The sequence below is a fragment of the Syngnathus acus genome, chromosome 9, assembly GCF_901709675.1.
Source record: "Syngnathus acus chromosome 9, fSynAcu1.2, whole genome shotgun sequence".
Classification (NCBI taxonomy): Eukaryota; Metazoa; Chordata; class Actinopteri; order Syngnathiformes; family Syngnathidae; genus Syngnathus; species Syngnathus acus.
In genome coordinates this window covers 13,126,789-13,145,957 of record NC_051094.1, presented here as the reverse complement: position 1 = coordinate 13,145,957, position 19,169 = coordinate 13,126,789, and the positions used below count along the sequence as shown (strand labels likewise).

At 43.0% G+C, this 19,169-nt stretch overlaps 1 protein-coding gene across 9 annotated transcripts in view; it reads right to left on the bottom strand.

Annotated features, from left to right (window-relative positions):
- Positions 1-1,127: 1,127 nt before the first annotated feature.
- fbrsl1 (fibrosin-like 1) overlaps positions 1,128-19,169 on the bottom strand; it is a 223,067-nt gene continuing 205,025 nt past the window's right edge. For 3 of the 9 annotated variants that reach the window (XM_037257806.1, XM_037257810.1, XM_037257815.1), the window contains 13 exons: positions 17,000-17,414; positions 16,153-16,409; positions 13,202-13,452; positions 10,286-10,339; positions 10,078-10,173; positions 8,855-8,926; positions 8,335-8,364; positions 7,963-8,034; positions 7,475-7,607; positions 6,154-6,237; positions 5,432-5,515; positions 4,444-4,702; positions 1,128-3,550 (listed from right to left, as the gene is read on the bottom strand). In XM_037257806.1, coding sequence (XP_037113701.1) covers positions 2,254-3,550; positions 4,444-4,702; positions 5,432-5,515; positions 6,154-6,237; positions 7,475-7,607; positions 7,963-8,034; positions 8,335-8,364; positions 8,855-8,926; positions 10,078-10,173; positions 10,286-10,339; positions 13,202-13,452; positions 16,153-16,409; positions 17,000-17,414 — 3,104 coding nt within the window. In that variant the 3' untranslated portion in view covers positions 1,128-2,253. Of the gene's footprint in view, positions 3,551-4,443; positions 4,703-5,431; positions 5,516-6,153; positions 6,238-7,474; positions 7,608-7,962; positions 8,035-8,334; positions 8,365-8,854; positions 8,927-10,077; positions 10,174-10,285; positions 10,340-13,201; positions 13,453-13,604; positions 13,766-16,152; positions 16,410-16,999; positions 17,415-19,169 lie in introns of all 9 variants that reach the window. The other 6 variants (XM_037257807.1, XM_037257809.1, XM_037257814.1 and 3 more) reach the window with 6 other exon arrangements.

Here is a 19,169-nt window from a genome sequence, read left to right as displayed (position 1 = left end):
GACCTTGCCAGATGATGAATGAAACTGATGGAGCTTTTCATCTCCAGAGGGTCCGATCCACTCTGTAAAATGGATAGAGCACAAGATAGTGATTGAGGCAGCCCAAATGGAAGGTGCGTCTTTTTTGTGTCCACCAGCGCGCTTGGTAAATAATGCTTACAGGAAAAATCAGTAAGCAGTAACAAGTACGAGGGTTAAGTGCCTGTTGCTGACGAGATGATTAGGACCAGAAGCACATAGTAGTAAAGTGAAGCTGTCTGCGGACAGATGCTACCCATCTAAGCGATACATGGCTCGATTTCTGGGAGCCTAAATTGAAAGCAATAGTAATTTAAGCCTCCCCAATACACCGGTTCAATCCTTTCATTGTGGTTGCAACAAGCCTTTAAAAAAAAACTCAGCTCAAGTGTGTGGAACACAGAGGTGCCATGGATTTTCAATAACATCCCCTAATGACCTGGCCCCAGTTTGATCCCACGCTGTCATTATGTGCTGATACCATGGGATAGGATCGCTGGATCTCACGGCACACAGCAGTGAGATGAGTAGCGAGGGCATTATCGGGATGAATTGGCCGTCCCCGGACAGGAGGCAAGTGTAGCCAAGGTCTTGTCGATAAAAAGACAGGGCACCTCGGGGCTCCCATCGCAGCCACTCCACTGCATCTTGGGGCCTCATTAGAAAGGCAGATGAGAGGTTGCGCATTAGGAGAGAGCCTCTCACCCACCAATAGCCTGCCTCGAAGGCATTGTTCCTTTTAATGAGCCCAGACTGTGGGTCAATATGCTGCTGGGCTGCCAGTCAATACTGGTTACCTGAAACACAAACACTCAAAACCTGCTTTCATACAAAATCAATGACCTATTTTTCCCCACCAGATTGCCAGGGCACTCTCATCGATCCCACTGAACAGCTCCGCATCAAATGTTTGACAAATCGTGGTCAGATGATCGGATGGTGAGGCCTCTCGGTAAAAATACGGTATCATTAAGGTTGCAAAGTAATAAACTGATGAGAAAATACTGATATCCCAAAAGCCACCAATTAATGGCAAAACTACAAAAATCACATTAACATTGCACAGGTGCAGCTCACAGTATGTAATAAAAGGACAGGCAGAAAACATGTGACATTAGGTCCAAACTTTATTCCATACATTTTAAACCATGAATGTTCATTTTTTTACTTTGCACGCCTAAAACTCTACTGCTTTTGTATACAAGAATCTAAGAAAAACAACTGCACATAACCACAAGTTTGACAGAGAAAGTCTTTTTTGTTGCTCACTTTAAAGTGTCCTTCTTTTCTGTCTGGCTCGGGCCCAGTTAATGACATGGAAGTCTTTAAATAATACCATTGTTCTATCATTGGTATAGTTTACCCAAGCCTCTCGGTGTCACCAGTACAGTACGCTGCCTCCAGGAGATCTAGTTAGTGTGCCATTGCTGCTTTGCATAGATAGCAGATGATCCTCCTAGGCTCCCTTCCGGCACCTACCGTCACTTTACATCCATTGGCATGGCTTGTCTGTTGTCTTGATATTCAAGCAGGATGAATTCCACAAATTGGACTCAATTGTTTTTTTTTTGTTTTTTTTTTTTAAAGAAATGGTTAAAAAGCCTAGTAAATTTACACCGTCATTTTGCAGCAAAGGGATATTAACAGGTTATATACATCAGCTTTCTGTACAGAGACTGAACAAAGACATTATATATATTTGTCTGCATATCTCAGAGGCAAAACAAATTGGTTATATAACACTGTACATTGCCATTTTGAGGATATCCTGGTACCATGAGGTTAAATTACCCAAGGGTAATCCAAATCTAGTCTTTTCAGTCATAATGGATATAACACACAATCAATGGGGATAAATATTGTGTGACAAACACACAAATGACATCAAATTAATAGAAATGATATCTATACATGGAACAAGGATAGCAAATATACAAACCACTTCAGAGCCTATTTTTCCACTTACAGCTGAAAAAAGTCATTTGATTAATATATTAATAATTATCAAATATTTAAGGTGGCTATAAACATAGTATGTGTATTTGTGTTCTCTTGACTCAAACCCTCAGTCAACAAAAAAAGAGTCATGGCATGTGCTCAATCAGATACTGTACATACATACCCTTTCCCTTGGGGAAGTCTGCTCTTCTGTGTGGAAGAGGAGTGCGTTTTGTTCAAAGGACAATTTCTAATTGGGAAAGTGGAGCTTGTGAGTGCAGTTTTCCGTCCAAGAAGCTACCGTGCCTCGACCTCTTTGGGGTTGCGAGTTGGGGAATAGTCCCGTGGGTCCTGGGTGGTCGTGAGGGGTGTAGTCCTCCTGGGGGAGGCTGGCCTGGCACTACCAGCTGGCACAAGTGGCGGGGGGGCGCTGAGAGCAGCAGTAGGGGGGGTTCTGTTCAGAAGGCCGTTGTGACCAGTGGAGGGGCTGAGTCTGGGGTAGGGCATTCCACCAAGGTGGGGCATAAACGAATGCATGTGCGGTAGGTGGCCTTCCATGGGCGATTGGTGCAGCTGATGGAGCCGCGCTCGGTCCAGCTCTTCCCGCAGGTGGAGGCGCTCTCGCTCCTCCGCCTGCTGCCTCATCCTCTCGTGCTCCCTGCGTACTTCCAAAAGGTGTTCGTGGTGAGAGTAGTCGTGAGCTTCTCGCTCACGGTAGGCACGCTCCTGTTCGTACACGCTGGGGAAGCGATGCCCTTGTTCGGCCCTGAGTTGGAAGTCCATGCGCCTCTGCAGGTCCAGGCTGCGGTAGGCCTCTCGAAGAGGGTCCCAAGGAAATGCCGAGTGGGGGAGACGTTCTCTTCCTGCCAGCGGGCTGACTCCCATGAAGGGAGCCATGCGTGCCCGGTCCAGAACATTTAGGCTGCCCATTTGGGGCATGGCACTCATGGAAAGGGGTAGTGAGTGTGCCATGGGGACAGCATGCAAACCCGCCCCTGGAATATCACTGCCACGCGGGGAGGGAAGATGAGGATGCTGAGACAGCGGAGGGTGGTGGTGGTGTGGATTTCCAGGCTGGCTCATAAGAGCTGGCTGCACTTGTGCAGGTGGCTGGTTAGCTGGCTCAGAACTCACCACCATAACATCCTGCTCCTCTTTCCTCTCCTCCTTGATCTTCATGTCATCATTTTTTACCTTGTGGAACTGTTCCCCGCTTGGAGGCTCTTTCCTCTCACTGTCTTTGAGTATAGGCCCACCCGCCATCTTCATGCTCTGCTCATTGGTCACTGCCTTGGAGTACGGAGAAGGAGAACGCTGAACTGGCTTGATAGAGTCTTCTGAAGATCTTCTCTCAAGCATCTCCTTGCCAGGAGAGCGGCTCTCCTTTATCTTAATGTCGACTAGGGCGGAGGAGTCTCTATGGCGCTCTAGTAGCTCTTTCTCTGTTTCGCGCACCCGATCCACGCTGCCACTGTGATGCCGAACTGGATCACTATTCTGGCTGGTGGAGCGTATCAAGTTGCTGATCTGGTAGCTGACTGGTGCAGATGCTGGAGATGACCGGTTGGAGTGGCGATTGCGTTCCACCGAATCTCTGTGATGATAAGAAAATCAGGTTTCAGTTCGGGCTGCCATGCTTTCTGTCTCCAACTGAAGAGATTTTAATTTGAGAGATTTCTTTGCTTTAAGCAGCCTGGTGCCTATTCATGTCGGAATACATCACTGCTTCTGGAGTCTGCTTCGGCAAGCCTATTGGCAAACCGTAAGTTGTGTTGCAAATCTTTTGAGTGAATCTACTAACAATATTACACTAAAACCGCACTTCCTGAAGAAACAGTAAATAATTGGTCAGACATGGCCTTCCTGCGTGGAGTTTACAGTACACGTTGTGCGTGCATGCGTGCGTGGGGTTTCACTGGCTACTCCACAAATCTCAAAACATGGTTTAATTACAACATAGGTTAATTAAAGAATTTATCCTTAAGTGTGGATGTGGGTGGGAATGGTTGTTTGGCTATGTGTGCCCTGCAATTGGCATGCAGCTTGAATAAGCACAAGCGCAACCATGACCCAAATAAGGGTGAACGCTATTAGAAAATGGGTGGGTGGATAAACCTCCTACCCTGACTATGTACTATCCAGTCTAAAAAGGAGTCGGAAAAAGTTTCTTATTTGTTTTTTACCATTATTGAGGATAAAGTATGCGCCAAAACGTGGGTGTAAAAAGTTGAAAACAAACAAACAAACAAACAAACAAACAAACAAACAAACAAAAAACCCAGGTGGAATAATTTATACCGTATTTTTCGGACTATAAGCCATAACTTTTTGCACAAGTTTTGAACTTACTGGGATTTGTATGATATTGTATAATATTTTAAACTGTTTATTTTTAGACCTTGCTCATTGCTTATTGATTATACTGTAAATAATTGCACATGAGTGAATGCCTGTCTACTAGTAATCAAAGAACAAAAAAAAGCTCACCGGTCTTTATCCTTTTCTTCTTTTCCGATAGATGAGTCTCTCTTCTCTCTTTCTCTCTCCCGTTCTCGCTCCCTCTCTCGTTCTCGCTCATGGCTGTTGGCGGAGCTGCTCCTCTCGGCATCTGCAGTTTTAGGCCACTGCGGCGGGGTAGGGAAAGATGGCGGCGTGCGTCGCAGCCTGTTCCAGGTGTCATGTTGTGGACTACTAAAAGGGGGCAGTCCTCCGGGTCCCTCCTTGGGGCCAAACATACTGTTGGACCCTGGAAGGAAGGCGGAGACAGACATTTGACGTGCTGTGAGTTCATTTCACACACTTTGGGGGACCAACAAAATAGAAACGACTCAGCATTAAAAGTTTTCTTTTCCATTTTCTCTTCATGCTCACTCAGGTTAATGGCATTCCCCCAGGATACAAATAATAATAACAACAACTTTCCGTTGGATTAAAGGGTGTGCTTTCTGACGATTCATTTGCCCCCCTGTAGCTGAGGGCTGTGAACATTCAGGGAGAGACTTGAGCATTCCAAAGCATGTCTATTCCAGTCACATCCATTTTCTCAACAGAACGACTAATTTGGCAGTTAAAAAATGGAATGATGAAGGGAAAGACAGCCAAAACTCCACGATGGTGCAGAAGGGGTTTGTCAAATAATTAATATTTGAATCGCCACCAACAGAGGACCTGGGAGAATCCGTTGGCAGTGGCTTCTCGAGATTAAACCCCGGCTGTTGGGGGGGGGGGGGGGGGGGGACAGTTGGTAGATGAAATGGCAGCAAGAAGGTCTGCTGCGGTGTGTTGCACAGCCCCGTTGAGCCTCCCCTGGCCAGGGCTGCTGTGACACGGAAACTAGAGCTAAGTGTCTTGAATTTTCTCCTCCCCTGCTGACTCTCCCTGTGGTCTAATGGTTTCCCTACTCTGTTATGTTACTGGCCACAGGGGCCAGATTTAAGAGGGAAGCGTTGGAGGAGCAGAGGGGGCCAGCGCTTACCAAGCGAGGGGTTGCCTAATCCTCCGAAGGCACTGCTTGAAAGGTTGCCGAGGCCGCCAAAGGAACTGGAGCGACTGAAAGGATCTGCAAAATGCCAAACAGGGATTAGCAAAAACGGGGGGTAGGGTGGGGCACTGGCGAACCGTGATCACCACCACACCGACCCGTTCCACTCGGCTTTTTTCTTACAAGCGAGCTGTTTTGTTTAGCGCTGACACCCTAGCTCAAGGCCTCTGGATACTGCAGTGGCCAGCACTCCTAACTGGAGTGGCTTGTCACTCTTGGATTAGGACAACAACACCACTTTATGCAAAAGAGGTCTTGGGAATGAGCAGAAAGTGCCTGTAGAAAGGCTGAGGGAACATGTATTGAAGGCTGTGTTCATTTTCCTGGACCAAATCAGAACAAGATTTGATACACTTAGTGTTCACACACCTTTACCATCAGATCAAGTTTCCCTCCAAAAAGCATTTTGGAGTTGGGGGATTATTAACGCTTAGATGGGGATGGTTGATACTATTTATCAACAAACATATAAGGAACATATGGGTAACAAAGGGCCCTTTGTCACCTCCAGTTGTTTTCCTTTTCAATAATCCAAAGACCCAAATAAGGGTTGACTCTAGGTTACTTGGTCAATGCAGGATATGATTTCAGGTAGGATGCACCGCACCATGTGAGAGTGATGGAAAAGAAGACAATTATAACATGGAGTTACTTACACTTACCTGCCAAATGGCTAGGAGGCAGGAAACCGCTGGGGTGGGGAGCAGGACCATATGGAGAGGGAGCTGGGTGGCCTGAGCCTAGCAGAGAAGAGGACATGGGGATTATTAGTTTCCAATCAGACACTGATGGTTTGATAATTACCTCAGGTTTGGGTAGTGGTGCACAAATTAAAGTGGATTTTTGCTTTAATCAATGACTGTATAGCAAATCCATGAAATGGTATATCTCTCATTCCACTGCATAATTAACAGATAGTATCTCCCTTGGTGCAGGATAAAACACAATTACCTAAATGAAATCTGATGTTGGACACAGAGCCGGCCCACGCCCCCATCCCCCTCAGCAAAATTCCATATTGACACTCACCTTTTCTGCTAATAATAAAAATGAATGATCATTCATACACCTACTAGGAACTCATTGCTTCTCACCACCGTGCAGACAGACAGGTTGTTACGCATACATGTTTTGGATAAGGACAAATATGGACACCCTGGACTTAAATTCTTATTGAACTTCATCGTGCCACTTACAGACTACATTTTTTGTTAATTTTGTACATTTCTTTTGTTAATTACTGCATTGATTTTTTGTGTATGTGGTCTTTTGTCTGTCTTTTTTTTGTTTGCAGTGGTTGTGTTTTGTTTTATTTTGGATTTTTGATTGTAAGGATGTTGTTCTTGCTTTCTTGTTGTAACGTTAATGTTTGTAATAAAAAAGAAAGGAAGAAAGGAACAAACAAAATAAAAGAAAAACAAGAACAACGACTATTCAGTAATGCAATTTTCAAGTTTCTGAATGATCCAAGTCCTTCAGAGTCATGTCATATCAAATATTCCAAAGATCCTTTCAACTCTACATTTCTGTCTCTACAGGTTTCCTGGTTTTGCATCGATAAAACATGTTTGAGACACAGGCTTGTAAAAGTTTCAAGCGAAGGTGAGATAGAACTGCTCGCTGTACCTGGAGCAGAAGAGGATTGAATTGCTATGAAACTCTGGACCAGTTCAGTCAAACAAAACATAGCTTTTATGTGACGGCAGGCTTCCCAAAAACTGTCTGACGGATTAATTTATTTTCTGTCACTTGGTAATATGTTTGCTCGTTTCTTTCACAAACACTTCCAAATCCATCCCTTCACATCGCAAACTTTATTTTGCGATTGCAAAACAAAAAATAGTTTGGACATACAGGCTCTGTCTGTTCAACTACCAGTAGCAACAAAGCTATTCATGGATGTCAGTCACGATGATTCAAATTATGTCTCTTGATATTATTCCTCCATGTATTTTGCTGCTGAGGGACCCCACTGACCTGTAGAGGAGAAGAGGGGTCGGGCCAGGTCGTGAGGATATGGGAATCCTGGGAAGACACCTGGGACTGGGGGTCGGCTGAACAGATCCAGCTTCCCATTCATGTCTAGTTTGTGGGGGTCCAGCTGCATTTGCTAGATTAGAGCAAGGCACAAACAGAGAGAGGAGAAAATGTGGTTGCTAGGCAACAAATAACTACATCTCCAATGATGAAGCATCATCTTACAACAAAGGTTTTAACATGCAGGGGTCTTAATGATCCCACATATTTCAGTGACGTCCCTAATTTGTTAGATTTATTCAATATTTTGATGGTTACTGATGATTTCTCTTCAGAGCATAAAATCACCTGCATTTGGTTTCAATATTCAATAACATAATTCCAGATTTTAACATCGAGACTTAACTGTATGACCTTTTTTGTGTGTGATTTGTTTCATTTACACGTCTAGTTTTTGTGACAGCAAAAACTGTTTCCATCTCACGCACCTTCATTTTCTGCTGGTGGTGGTAGATCTGCCACGCGATCTGGACATGCACCGCACACCACTTGCCAGGTTTCTACATATTTAAAGAGAAACCAATGTTAGCCAGCTGGCCTTTATAGGCAAAGTTAAAATTGGATGTCGGTATTGAGAATTTCTGGCCAAACTACAAAGTGGGAAGTCATTGTGGCTTTCAACAAAGCAATGACTAAAACAATCTAACCCCGATGACTATAACCCAGAGCGACCTCAATGCTATCCTTAAATGCAGCAGCTTGTATTTTCTTGGTCAACCACTATTGTGGAATGTTTGACTTTGTGGCCTGGCCAGAGACATGAAACATTATAACGGAAAGAACAGAAAGTTGTAACTTACTCGAACATTGGTCCTGAATGGGTCCGTTATCTGTGTGGAGAAGCAGACAATACTTGTCATCTAAGCTTTATGAAGAAGAAATAAGAGGTGCTGTTGAACAGCTCATGGCATTAATGTCAGTTTCATATGGATAAATGTCCGGTGGGTTAGAAGTAGCCTTAACCCTAAATACAAAGACATTTCTTAAACATACATGTGCATCTCATTTCCATTGTATCCGTCTGTCCATCCATCTCTATATGCTCGCTGAACTGGTTGCCAGGCAATAATAGTGTCCATTTACACAAACAACCATTCAAGCTCACATTCACAAAATTTAGAGCCTTAAATTAACCTTAGTTGACCGTATTTGTTGACCGTTTGTGGGAAGGAGCCAGAGAACCAGGAGAAAACACACACAAGCACAAGGAGAATATTCAAACGCCACTCTGTAAGGCTAGTGCAAATTTGAACCCAAAACTTCATAACTACACAGCAGCTTTGCCAACTACTCGTCCCTCATGGATGGCTTGATGCTTACCCGTGGATCTTTCTGAAGGAGTGCGTGAGGTACTGCTCCGGGACGTCCTGCAACATCGATGGGATTGGATGCCTGAGAACGAGAGAGATCACACATTAGCAGAAAAAGGTGACCGGAAAAGCGTACTAGTGAAGGGTAAGAAACAACAGTCAAAGGCGCAGTATGTAAGTGCACAAATGCATTCTATTTCCAAACGAATGGAAGACAATTCCATTTATCATTTTCAACTCTCTAATCTTTAGCTACTGCTGTGTCAAAGCCGATGTAGTGCAATGAAGCTGGAGCTGTTGACCCGCGCAAGGCTAACACATCTCGGATCGCTCTGATCTTCTTTTCGTGTCATCAGAGTGCCTGGATCAGCCGTATTAATCCAGCCTTAAATCACAGATGGGGAAATTCCTGCAGGTTGACCTAAGTCATCGGTTTTCTCCAGCACGCACACATCCAAACACACACACGCGTATCTCAACCCCGAACTCCTCACGCAGAATGCTTCTCAGAGGATTTCCACATATAAGAGTGCTCCGTGACCCATCTGGAGGGGCCTTTAACAAAAGGGCCTCTTCATGACAGAACCCACCGGGAATAAGGCCAGGGGATTTAGGCCAGCTTTGATTGGTGCTTACACTGGGTCAGAGCCTTTGGGCATCTGCCAGACACAACCACACCCTCCTCCCACATCTTCTTATCCCTCCCATTTTTACCTCCCCTGCAGCCTTTGGAGGCTTGTCTCGCCTAGACAGACAGATGTTATCTTATGCTCTCAGCTGTTGCCTGTCATGGCTCAGGTCAATGCTCAGCTCTGGCTGCCGCATGCTCAGACAACACATTTTGCATCGAATATAACTAATAAATGACACCAATTTGTTGAATAACTGCCATATAGAATATAATCAAATTCATGTGAAATAAGATCGTTTCATCATTTTCTTCCACTAAATGTATTTTGGTGGTACATGGTGTTATGTCTTTTAAGTATAGTCTGTTGATCGTCAGTCCTTTTTTTTTTTTTTTTTTTTTTTAAATCAATGCCTAGCCAGACTATGTAGACCTGAAATAGCAGAAAATAACACTGTACTTTGTATATTTGAATACACAACTTCTTTGACTGCACAAAAGCTGGTGAGTGCATTGTAATGTCAAATTGCAAAACAGGTGATTTTGTGTGGAAATTCTTGTTTTTTTTTTTCAGCTCATGGATGCGATTTGACTAAAGGACTGACCTTAGGTTGGAAGGCTCCTTGCAGTGAGCTGAAGGGTCCTGAGTGAGGGAGCAGCGGGGGCATACCTGGCATGGTAGGGGGGTAGGACGGGAAGAACTGAGGGGGAAAGGGGAGGGAGAAAACAAAATGATCATCGGACGACACAACAAACAGGTCAAATATTGACCCTTTAAAATGCCGATAAGTGATTCAAATTACAATGACTTACATTTGAATGATGTCTGATGAACGGATTATCCAGTTTTGGAGTATATTTGTCAAACTGAAAGAGAAAAACAACAGAAAACACAAAATTGGATTAGACGTGATCAATTTAACTCAGTCAACATACTTCATAACACTTTCATCATTACATCTTGTGATATTTAGGGAAACAAACAAGACATATGATCACCATCTGCAAAACAGCAAAGAGCAGGATTTGATTCAGACTATTAAGCCCTAAAGTGAAGCAGCTGGCTTTCACCAGTCATGGGGTTATTTAGATTGAATTGTCAGATAAGGCAGTAAAATTATTATTAACAGGACAAGAGCAAATTATCCAACTGAGCATACAAGGCGAGGGTTGCGGTGGTTGGGTGTGTTCATCATGGGAATTATATCATTATATACCAAACCACTGGAGGATTTATGTGAAACTAATAGTTTTTACTAAGGATTTTTAAAAGAGGTCCCGCAGCTATAGTTGAAAAGGCAGCGGGAAAACAAAGTTGTTTGTCAGCAATCCAGACTTTGAAAGCGGTGATTTAAGCAGGGGAAAAATCCAATCTTTGTGAATAATAGAAAAAAAGAAAAGAAAGACAATCAGGAGTCTACTGTGTGACCAGTCTGTCTTTTAGGATTTGACGTGAGTGGAACAGACAGCGTTAGCAATGGTTAGGAGCTGATTCAAGACAGATCAGCATGTAACTGATACACTGAAAAAAACAATCTATAAACGCTAAAGTGATGTGGTGAAAGCTTTTTAGCAGGGGAGCTCTTGTCTAGGAGAATAGCCACATCAGTAATTTGCCATTCAACAACTGTGATGTTGTTTTCATCATGCCCTCGACGCACGAGGAACTCATCATGAAGCTGAGACGGGGAGGAGACAGCGAAAACGTTGTCCCACACATGAATAATGGCATTGTACATCTGTTCTCGTGCCAACACCACACATGAATAACGGCATTGTACATCTGTTCTCGTGCCAATACAGGCTCGAAAATTTTAAACACACAAATTACAAGTGACAGTAACTTATTCCCCTCCACAAATACACAAACCATTTGCAGGTGCTTTTGGCGAGTGTGTTTATAAACTCTCTTGGCGGGCACTGACATATTTTAGTTGACTTAAAACTTAGTGGGGAGTCGGGACATATATATTGCAATGTGTGCTGCGAGGCGGGTGGTTGTGCTGTCGGCTAAACTCCTTGTGAGGACACAGCTTTGGACTTGGAGGCCCTCTGGTGTGGCAGGGACATTCACATCTGCACAAAAATAGCAGCAGTGGCGGCAGTGTTCGTTCATGGGTCCTAATGAGCCCAAATCAAAGACAGACAGCCAACTGAGAGGAAACCTCGAGCCAGCTTTCGAGCTCATTAAATGCCTCCTCTGCATTACTGAAGTGCCGGCCTGCTTAATTCTTAACGCTAGAAGTGTCGCTTTATGGCCTTGTAAAGGGAAAAGGGGGGAAATTCACCCCTGGAATTTACGGTGCTTGTCGGTTTTATTCTAAACAGCTAATCTTTCATCGATATTTCTTGCTCACATACGTTGCAGGGGGGGCGGGGGGGGGGGGCGTGTCAGTGTGGGTCAATGCTGCCATTTGGGAAGCCACCTGCTTGAGGCCACTGAACAATGAACAAATATTGATGCTGTGTAATTTCATTAATTAGTGCCATTAGCCAAGGAGTGTAACAGCTGAAATTATACAAGAGCCAACAGGAGGAGTGTGGAGAAGACAGGAGAGAGAAACTGTGTTAAACCACCTGACAACACAGCAACAACAACTACATCATTAATCCCGCGGCTCCCGGCATGCATCCAAAGAGAAGAATCATTGTTACGAACATGGAGGGATGAGGAAAACACATTAAGATGAAACACAGAAAAAAGGAAAAACTCAAGATGTTGGACTGTGAGCAAGTCTCTTCATCATGAAAGCAGAGACTGTGTACTGTATGGAATTCCTGACATGTCAAAGATAACCAACATACCAAAGGGCAAATAATTTAACTGAAAATCACTCAGTAATTATCTGAGACCATGCCGGAGCTTTGATATTTAAGCTACAGGATAGAGGGAATTTTAAAGTGAGCTACTAATGGGACCAGCATGCTCTTAATCAGAGGTCGGGAGATGACGGATGACATCTATTACACTTGGGCCATGAGAGGAAAATTGTGATTCCCGCCTCAATTGCTGCATGTGAGGAATGATGAATGAATAGTGATAAACTATTTTCCTCAGTACTAGTCTGGGAAATACAGATTAACCCTCCCCTATAAACTGCCATGCTAAACTTAATGGCAGTCTGTTAGCAGCAGCAACAGCAGCAACCCGACCACAGGATCAAAATAGCTTCTAAACTGTGGCGGCATTCTACAAACTGCGACGTCTGGATTGTGCCTCTGTGTACACCTATCTGATAATTTGTTAGTACTTTGAACATGCCAATGAGAGCTTCCACAATTTCAAAACATGTCAACACAAAGTTTACCTTAATATAATGTATATTATTGGACTGACATTTCATATCAAACTTGGGGTTCTGTTTAGCGGACCCAACACAGTCTCTTTGAAATGCAACGCATGGTAAATTATGTGATGGAAATGAACAAAAGCAAGCGTAACATAAATTTGTATACACACATTTGACGTCCAATGTATTCTTGTGCATGGTTGCGTGTGTGAATCAAATAAGGGGGAAGGCAGTGTGGATTTGATCACAAATCTAAACTGATCATTTTAGGTGATTATTTTGTTGAAGGGAGGGATTCCTACAGCAACGGGACGTAATGGGTCAATTATGGGGTGAATAAATAGCGGGAGCTGATTAAGAAGGGGATTGGGACTGGTGGCAAGGGAAGTAACTTTCAAATTTGATTTACTAATTATTTTTGTTTTTTACTTATCCTCACATTTCTGGCTTGGTTACGCACCATGGGAGGTGCGGTGGGCGGGGTGAGGATGGCGGCCGGGGGCAGACTGGTGGGGAAGGGCGTGAAGGTGTGCTGGTGGGTGTGTTGGTGCTGGTGCATGTGCTGATGTTGGTGAAACTCTGCCCTCAGGAGCGACACGGGGGCCTGCGGCGAGGCGGGTGGCCCCCGGCCTCGCTCTGAACTCTGAACCAGGAATCGGTTGTTCAGCTCCTGCCGCAGTAGATCATGCTCTGCAAGAAAGGAGAGCGAGGAAAACCCCCCAAAAAAAAGGACAGAAAAGGGGGGCAGGGAGAGGGGGAAAGGTGGGAACACAAGAAAAAAAAAAGGCACGGGCGCCCAGTCAGTCTTCACAACAAGGGTAGAAGAGAAAGAAAATAGTCACCTGGCATTCTCTGTTTCTCCAGCTCATGCTGTGAGGATTTTCTACGTGGGGACTCATTGGTGGTGGTAACAGAGTTGCCTGTGACAATGTGCCAATCAGAATCCCCGAATGAGGCTGGCAATACATGATAGGTTGGTTGAATGATATCAACAGGCTGGTATCTAAAGACAGGAGAGAACCAAGAGTCATCCCAGCAGAAAACACACACACTTGCCGTTGAATGGAATGCACGGTGAGGCAGAATTCACGGACAAGCATCGTCGCTGGAGACGACTGTCTCTGTCCTTGTTTTTGGTCATGTTTTCAAAGCATTTAAGGAAAGAGTTACAACCACCAATCACTAGCGAGATTAAATATTGTGGTTGCATTAGGTCGCTGATAGAGCGCATTTTCAGCATGTGTGTTTTAAGTGCTGCTTTTCTCCAGCTTGGATGATTGTCCAGTTTCAGTGACAATTTTGCACCCTGGATATGTGCCATTACCACCCATATAAAATTCCCTTTGCATATAACACAGTGTGTGATTTTGAATGTTGTGATCCACAGCATATTTTTAACAACTCAATGGGTATTAGAGCTGTCCACAAAATTAAATTGGTACAGCTATACTTTTTATGTACTTTTCCATCTGTGTAAAGTGGTAGACTACTTTCCTACTTATGACTTGGTTATCAGCACAGCAGCTACATAAAACATAGTATTCAAAGTAGTACATTTATGAATGAAAATAACCAAATAATTTACTGAATTCCTTTATAACCACTGTGTGATACACAGCAGTAGTACAGTAATCCCTCGTTTATCGCGAATAATTGGTTCCAAGACCACCCGCGATAGGTGAAAATCCGCGAAGTAGTGTCATCCTTTTTTTTAACATACATAAATTTTTTTGTGTCAATAAGTGTACGTTAAACCATATAAGTGCATATGTTATCATTAGAACATTAAATAATAGTTTCAAACATGTAAATACTATATTAATATGTAGTATAAATGACATACAGAAAATAATGTTTAAATAATATAAATATAAATATGATACGTGTGTGTGTGTGTATGCGTGTCTAACATATGTAGATGTAGCTAAAGTATACATACTGTAAATATGTTTTTAGAACTCTTTTATTATAACAACTTTTTTATAACAAAGTACAAGTGTACATACTGTAAATATGTTTTTAGAACTATTATATTATTATAACGTTTTTTTTTACAACAAAGTGCAATACTGTAAATATGTTTTTAGAACTCTTATTATAATAACAATTTTTTTTTTTAAAAAGGTGCAAGTGTACTTACTGCAATTGTGTGGGCACTCCCTGCCTTCTGCTTGCGTGTGGGCAACTTTCGTGCCATAATTCCTCAATTTAGAAGTTCATTTTTAATTTTTTGTTCATTTGGAAAAAAAATCAGTGATGTACTGAAGCCGCGATAAATGAACCGCGATGTGGCGAGGGATTACTGTATTTGTTTTGTTTGACTTTTTCCTGATAGTCATCATCACACCAACTGTTACAGCTTTCACACTTCTGAGAAGACTTGAGATGATGTCAGAGTACGTCCGTGGGCCAATGTTTCCATTCATCCACAACGGCATTTTCAGATGTTCTAGTTCATCTTGAATATGTTTGATGAGTTTGTGGTAAGGGTTCTTTCACTACATCCACTCATACTTTATGAACATGTTTACGCGCTGGAGCAAAAAAGAGCCATCAATTATTTCTCCAATGTTGAAATCATATGTCAAATGTCTTGGTAAATTGAAGAATTTTGAGCCGAGGCTCTAAATCTATTTCACATTACTTTTTTGTTTATATATATTTTTTGTCTTTTTTATGAGTTAGAATTGATTTTGATTTTTTTGGTACTTACTTTGCAACTCACCTCCAACTAATCATTCTTGGATAATAGAATAGAATACAGACATAATGTGCTGATTTAGAATTTACACTCATTCACAGCAATTTACTCATGAAATTGACATTGTTCAACTTTACTGTACAGGTATTTATAGAATTTGTGTTTATGCTTAGGCCTGACAAAGAAAGGCTGTGGTTGTTACACGTAAAAGAATAAATCTCCAAAGGAGGGAAGAAGTAACATTTGATGAGAACTACTCTCCTACCTTAAACTTGAAATAGGAATTAGTCTAAATGCTGAAGGTTTTAGGAGCCATGTATTTAACCTAAAAACATTTACAAGTAATCCACAAACTGGATGGTGGTAATTGGCTTACAAGTGTGACATTCAGGCATGAATTAAAATACCTGTACTTGTACATGTAGTTTTTGTTGTTGCTAAATGTACTTTTTTCTTCTTTTTACAATTTGATGAAGATTGCTGAAAAATTGCAATCAAAATCTAGACATGCATTGGCAGATTTTATTTTAGAAATATTTGCATGGCCTCAAAGCCCAAAAAGGTAAAAGGCATAATTTAACAGGGCACTGCTGTCAGTATTCAATGTAGTTGGATTATGTTTAAATATACAAACTAACCCCCCAAAATAAACAGTGTTTTTATCTGTTGTGAGGCATTTGCAATATTACCTGGGTAGGGGGTACCCGCAGGGTGCCCGGGCACCACTAAACTGTTGGTAGGTAAGGTTGGTGGTGGAGGCAGTGTGGCTGGGGTTGCAAACATGGCCGAATGGCGATGTGCCGGGCTCCGTAGGGAGGAATAGTGCGAGGTAGAGAGGTTGGCTATGGACAGAGGCAAGTTGGGGGCCGAGGAGGGCAGCCCACTGAGTGGGTGATGTTGAGATGGAGTGAGGTGGTGTTTAGGCAGAACAGGACTGCTCTGGTGGCTGAAGATAAAGGTGACAGAATACAAAGATTCAAGTTCAAATGTTTGATTAAATGACTTTACATTCAAATTCGTGGCATGATGCACTTCTGTGGAAATCGATAACATTTTCAATCAAATGATAATAGTGAGTTGACAAGAAAGATCATGCAATAAAGCCTCTTTCAGAGGTGAGGGAAGACTGCGCTGACATTTTAAAGGAGGAAACGGTTAAATGAAAAACAGTAAATCTTGCACGGGTGGCTGAAAATCAATTTTGATGCGAAAAGTCAATATTGTGTGGTGAATGTGATTTTACAGTATCTCGCCGCTACAATACACGACTGGAAAATGTTATGGTTTTACTGCATTGCATGTAGCATTTACGAGGACAAGGAGAGAAATTGAGGCTGTAATGCACAGGAAGTATAATGGAATAAGATCATGACGCTTTTTGAAGACTTAAGGGTTGTTTCATACTGAGGGTGAAGAGCTCCACTACATATATGATGTAGTTATTGTGTAATAATTTGTTCAGGTCATAAATGGAGGATAAGAGCTTCTTGTCTTTGACACAGCTCTGTAACCAATTTGCACCTCATTAACACCTACCTGATGTCGTGGAGGTTGTACTGCAGCGGGTGGTGCACTTGATGGTTTAGGATTGGCCGGGCGTGGTGGGGATGTGGGGGTGGATGGACGCAGGGCTCTTGCTGTGAGTGTGGATGAGGAGGGTAGAACTGGGGTGGTGCCCTCAGCAGGCAAGGGGAAGGGACAGGGGGTGGACCTTGCGGCTCCCTCTTGACGCCGAGAGGAGACGGGGTCAGGAGGCGAGATCGAGGAGGTTCCTGGGGCGCCGCAGCTGCAGCGGGGGCCGGAGAGCCCGTTGGCGCTGACGCCGGGGTAGGGCTGGGCAGCGGGGGTGCAAATGGCACCTCAATATTGTTCTGTTCCCGACTGCGCTGAAGACCAGACGCTTTGGTTGAGCTACAACTCTTAGACTCACGACTCTCATTCGCTGGCACACCTGAGAAGAGACACAAAACCACTGTGAGAATAAAATGTATGAAACGAATGTAGACACATACTCGACTGATTATGGGCAAAAGGGCTGCAGCTGATGATTGTTTGGAGAGATTTGCCAAGTCAGAGGTCAACAATGTACAATGAGAACTAACTCTGATTGTTGCTGGAGAACAAACGGCCTCCCCTAAAATGTCCCTCGAAGTATGCATTTTTACGAGGAAGGACTTTTTTGTTACAATGTGGATGCAGAGAACCACACCAACGATGAGCAAAACTTAGTAATTTTGCTGATGCCCTATTGTCTCCTTTTCCAGATTCCTCATGACTCCCTCCTCTTTGGTTCTGTTAAGTGTTTAATCAGGTCATTTTCATGCTTGACTATAATCAGATGATCCAATTTCTCCTTGCTATCCAGTCAGCATGAATAAATCACAGCTAATTAAAGTTAAATGTCGGCCCCTATTCGTAGCTTTACTGAGCACAAAATCAGGCATGAAATTATTATGTTTCGATTGTGCTGTAAAGAGACACTGTGGCCTTACTGTCCACGTTTCTTCGTGTACCCGGATATGATCTTTCAGAAGATTTTGGAAATGGCATTAGAGCACTATGAGAACTGCCTTAGAACTGCTCCAGCGTGTTTTCGCTCTTCACTGCTGGCCCTTCAGCGAGCCTTTATAATCAGCACTGCAACAAATTATCTTTCTTAAATTGCTACAATTGAACACTAGAATTATCTACAATACCAGCATGAGAAACATGCCATGTCTATACACCTTTCACTTTCTCATCATTACTAAGCCCTTGAATCATAATGAAACATATGTGGCAGTCTGATTAACCAAAAACAGAAACCAAGTTTGAGACCGTAACATCAAAATTCCAATTGGAATTTGTTTTACACACATGAACAAACTTTTTTGTTTGACAAACACAGCAAAACATCATGAGAAACAGAGAGACATAATATGGCACATAAGAGGCAAAAAAGAAAATATTCTTGGTCAAAACGTTTTTATTGGGAGATGTTGCCATGGCAATGTGATCTTCCAGACACGATGCAAGGCGAGTATTAGAAAAGCAAGTCTCACCAGAAAGAAATAGCTCTAATACTAAGGTGAAGCCACAATGAGCAATGCAATATCGTAACGATGATTCTAATGGGGTCTAATAGAGGCAAGGAGGCACTTCGACCAATATAACCCTCATTAAAATCATTCTGCAAGTCAAGACACCCACAAACAGGCGGGGACAAAATTGAGTACAGACAAAAATGGGGCTACAGTTGTAACATTGCTCAACAATGCTCATAAGCTACATTATTACTGCTAATATCAAGCATCATTTCAAATATGGATAAAATTATCCCTGACATGTTATCATTTCAGGAGTAATCTGGAATAAATTAACCGTTACATTTTCTAATAACTCACAGCTAAACCAACTGTTAAATAGCACTCGTAGGCTTTTGCCAAAGTAGTAAATTTGGCATTGTACCATTTCTCTGTTTCTCTGGACAAGCACCTTCCTTGAGGTCATGTACTGATAAAACAGCAAACGTATTGCAGCCGACAGTTGTGCGATACAAATGCCGAATGAATTCTCTGTAAACCTAAGCAGCTAGCAGCTGGTGGGAGTGGGTAAAACAGAATGCCCCCCTGTCACAGTCACCTAAAGCCCTCCAGTGAGCTGGGCTAGCGCACTGAGGGGACAACGAAAAGTCCCTTGGGGAATGTTGCAAGCCTGCCCACCAGAT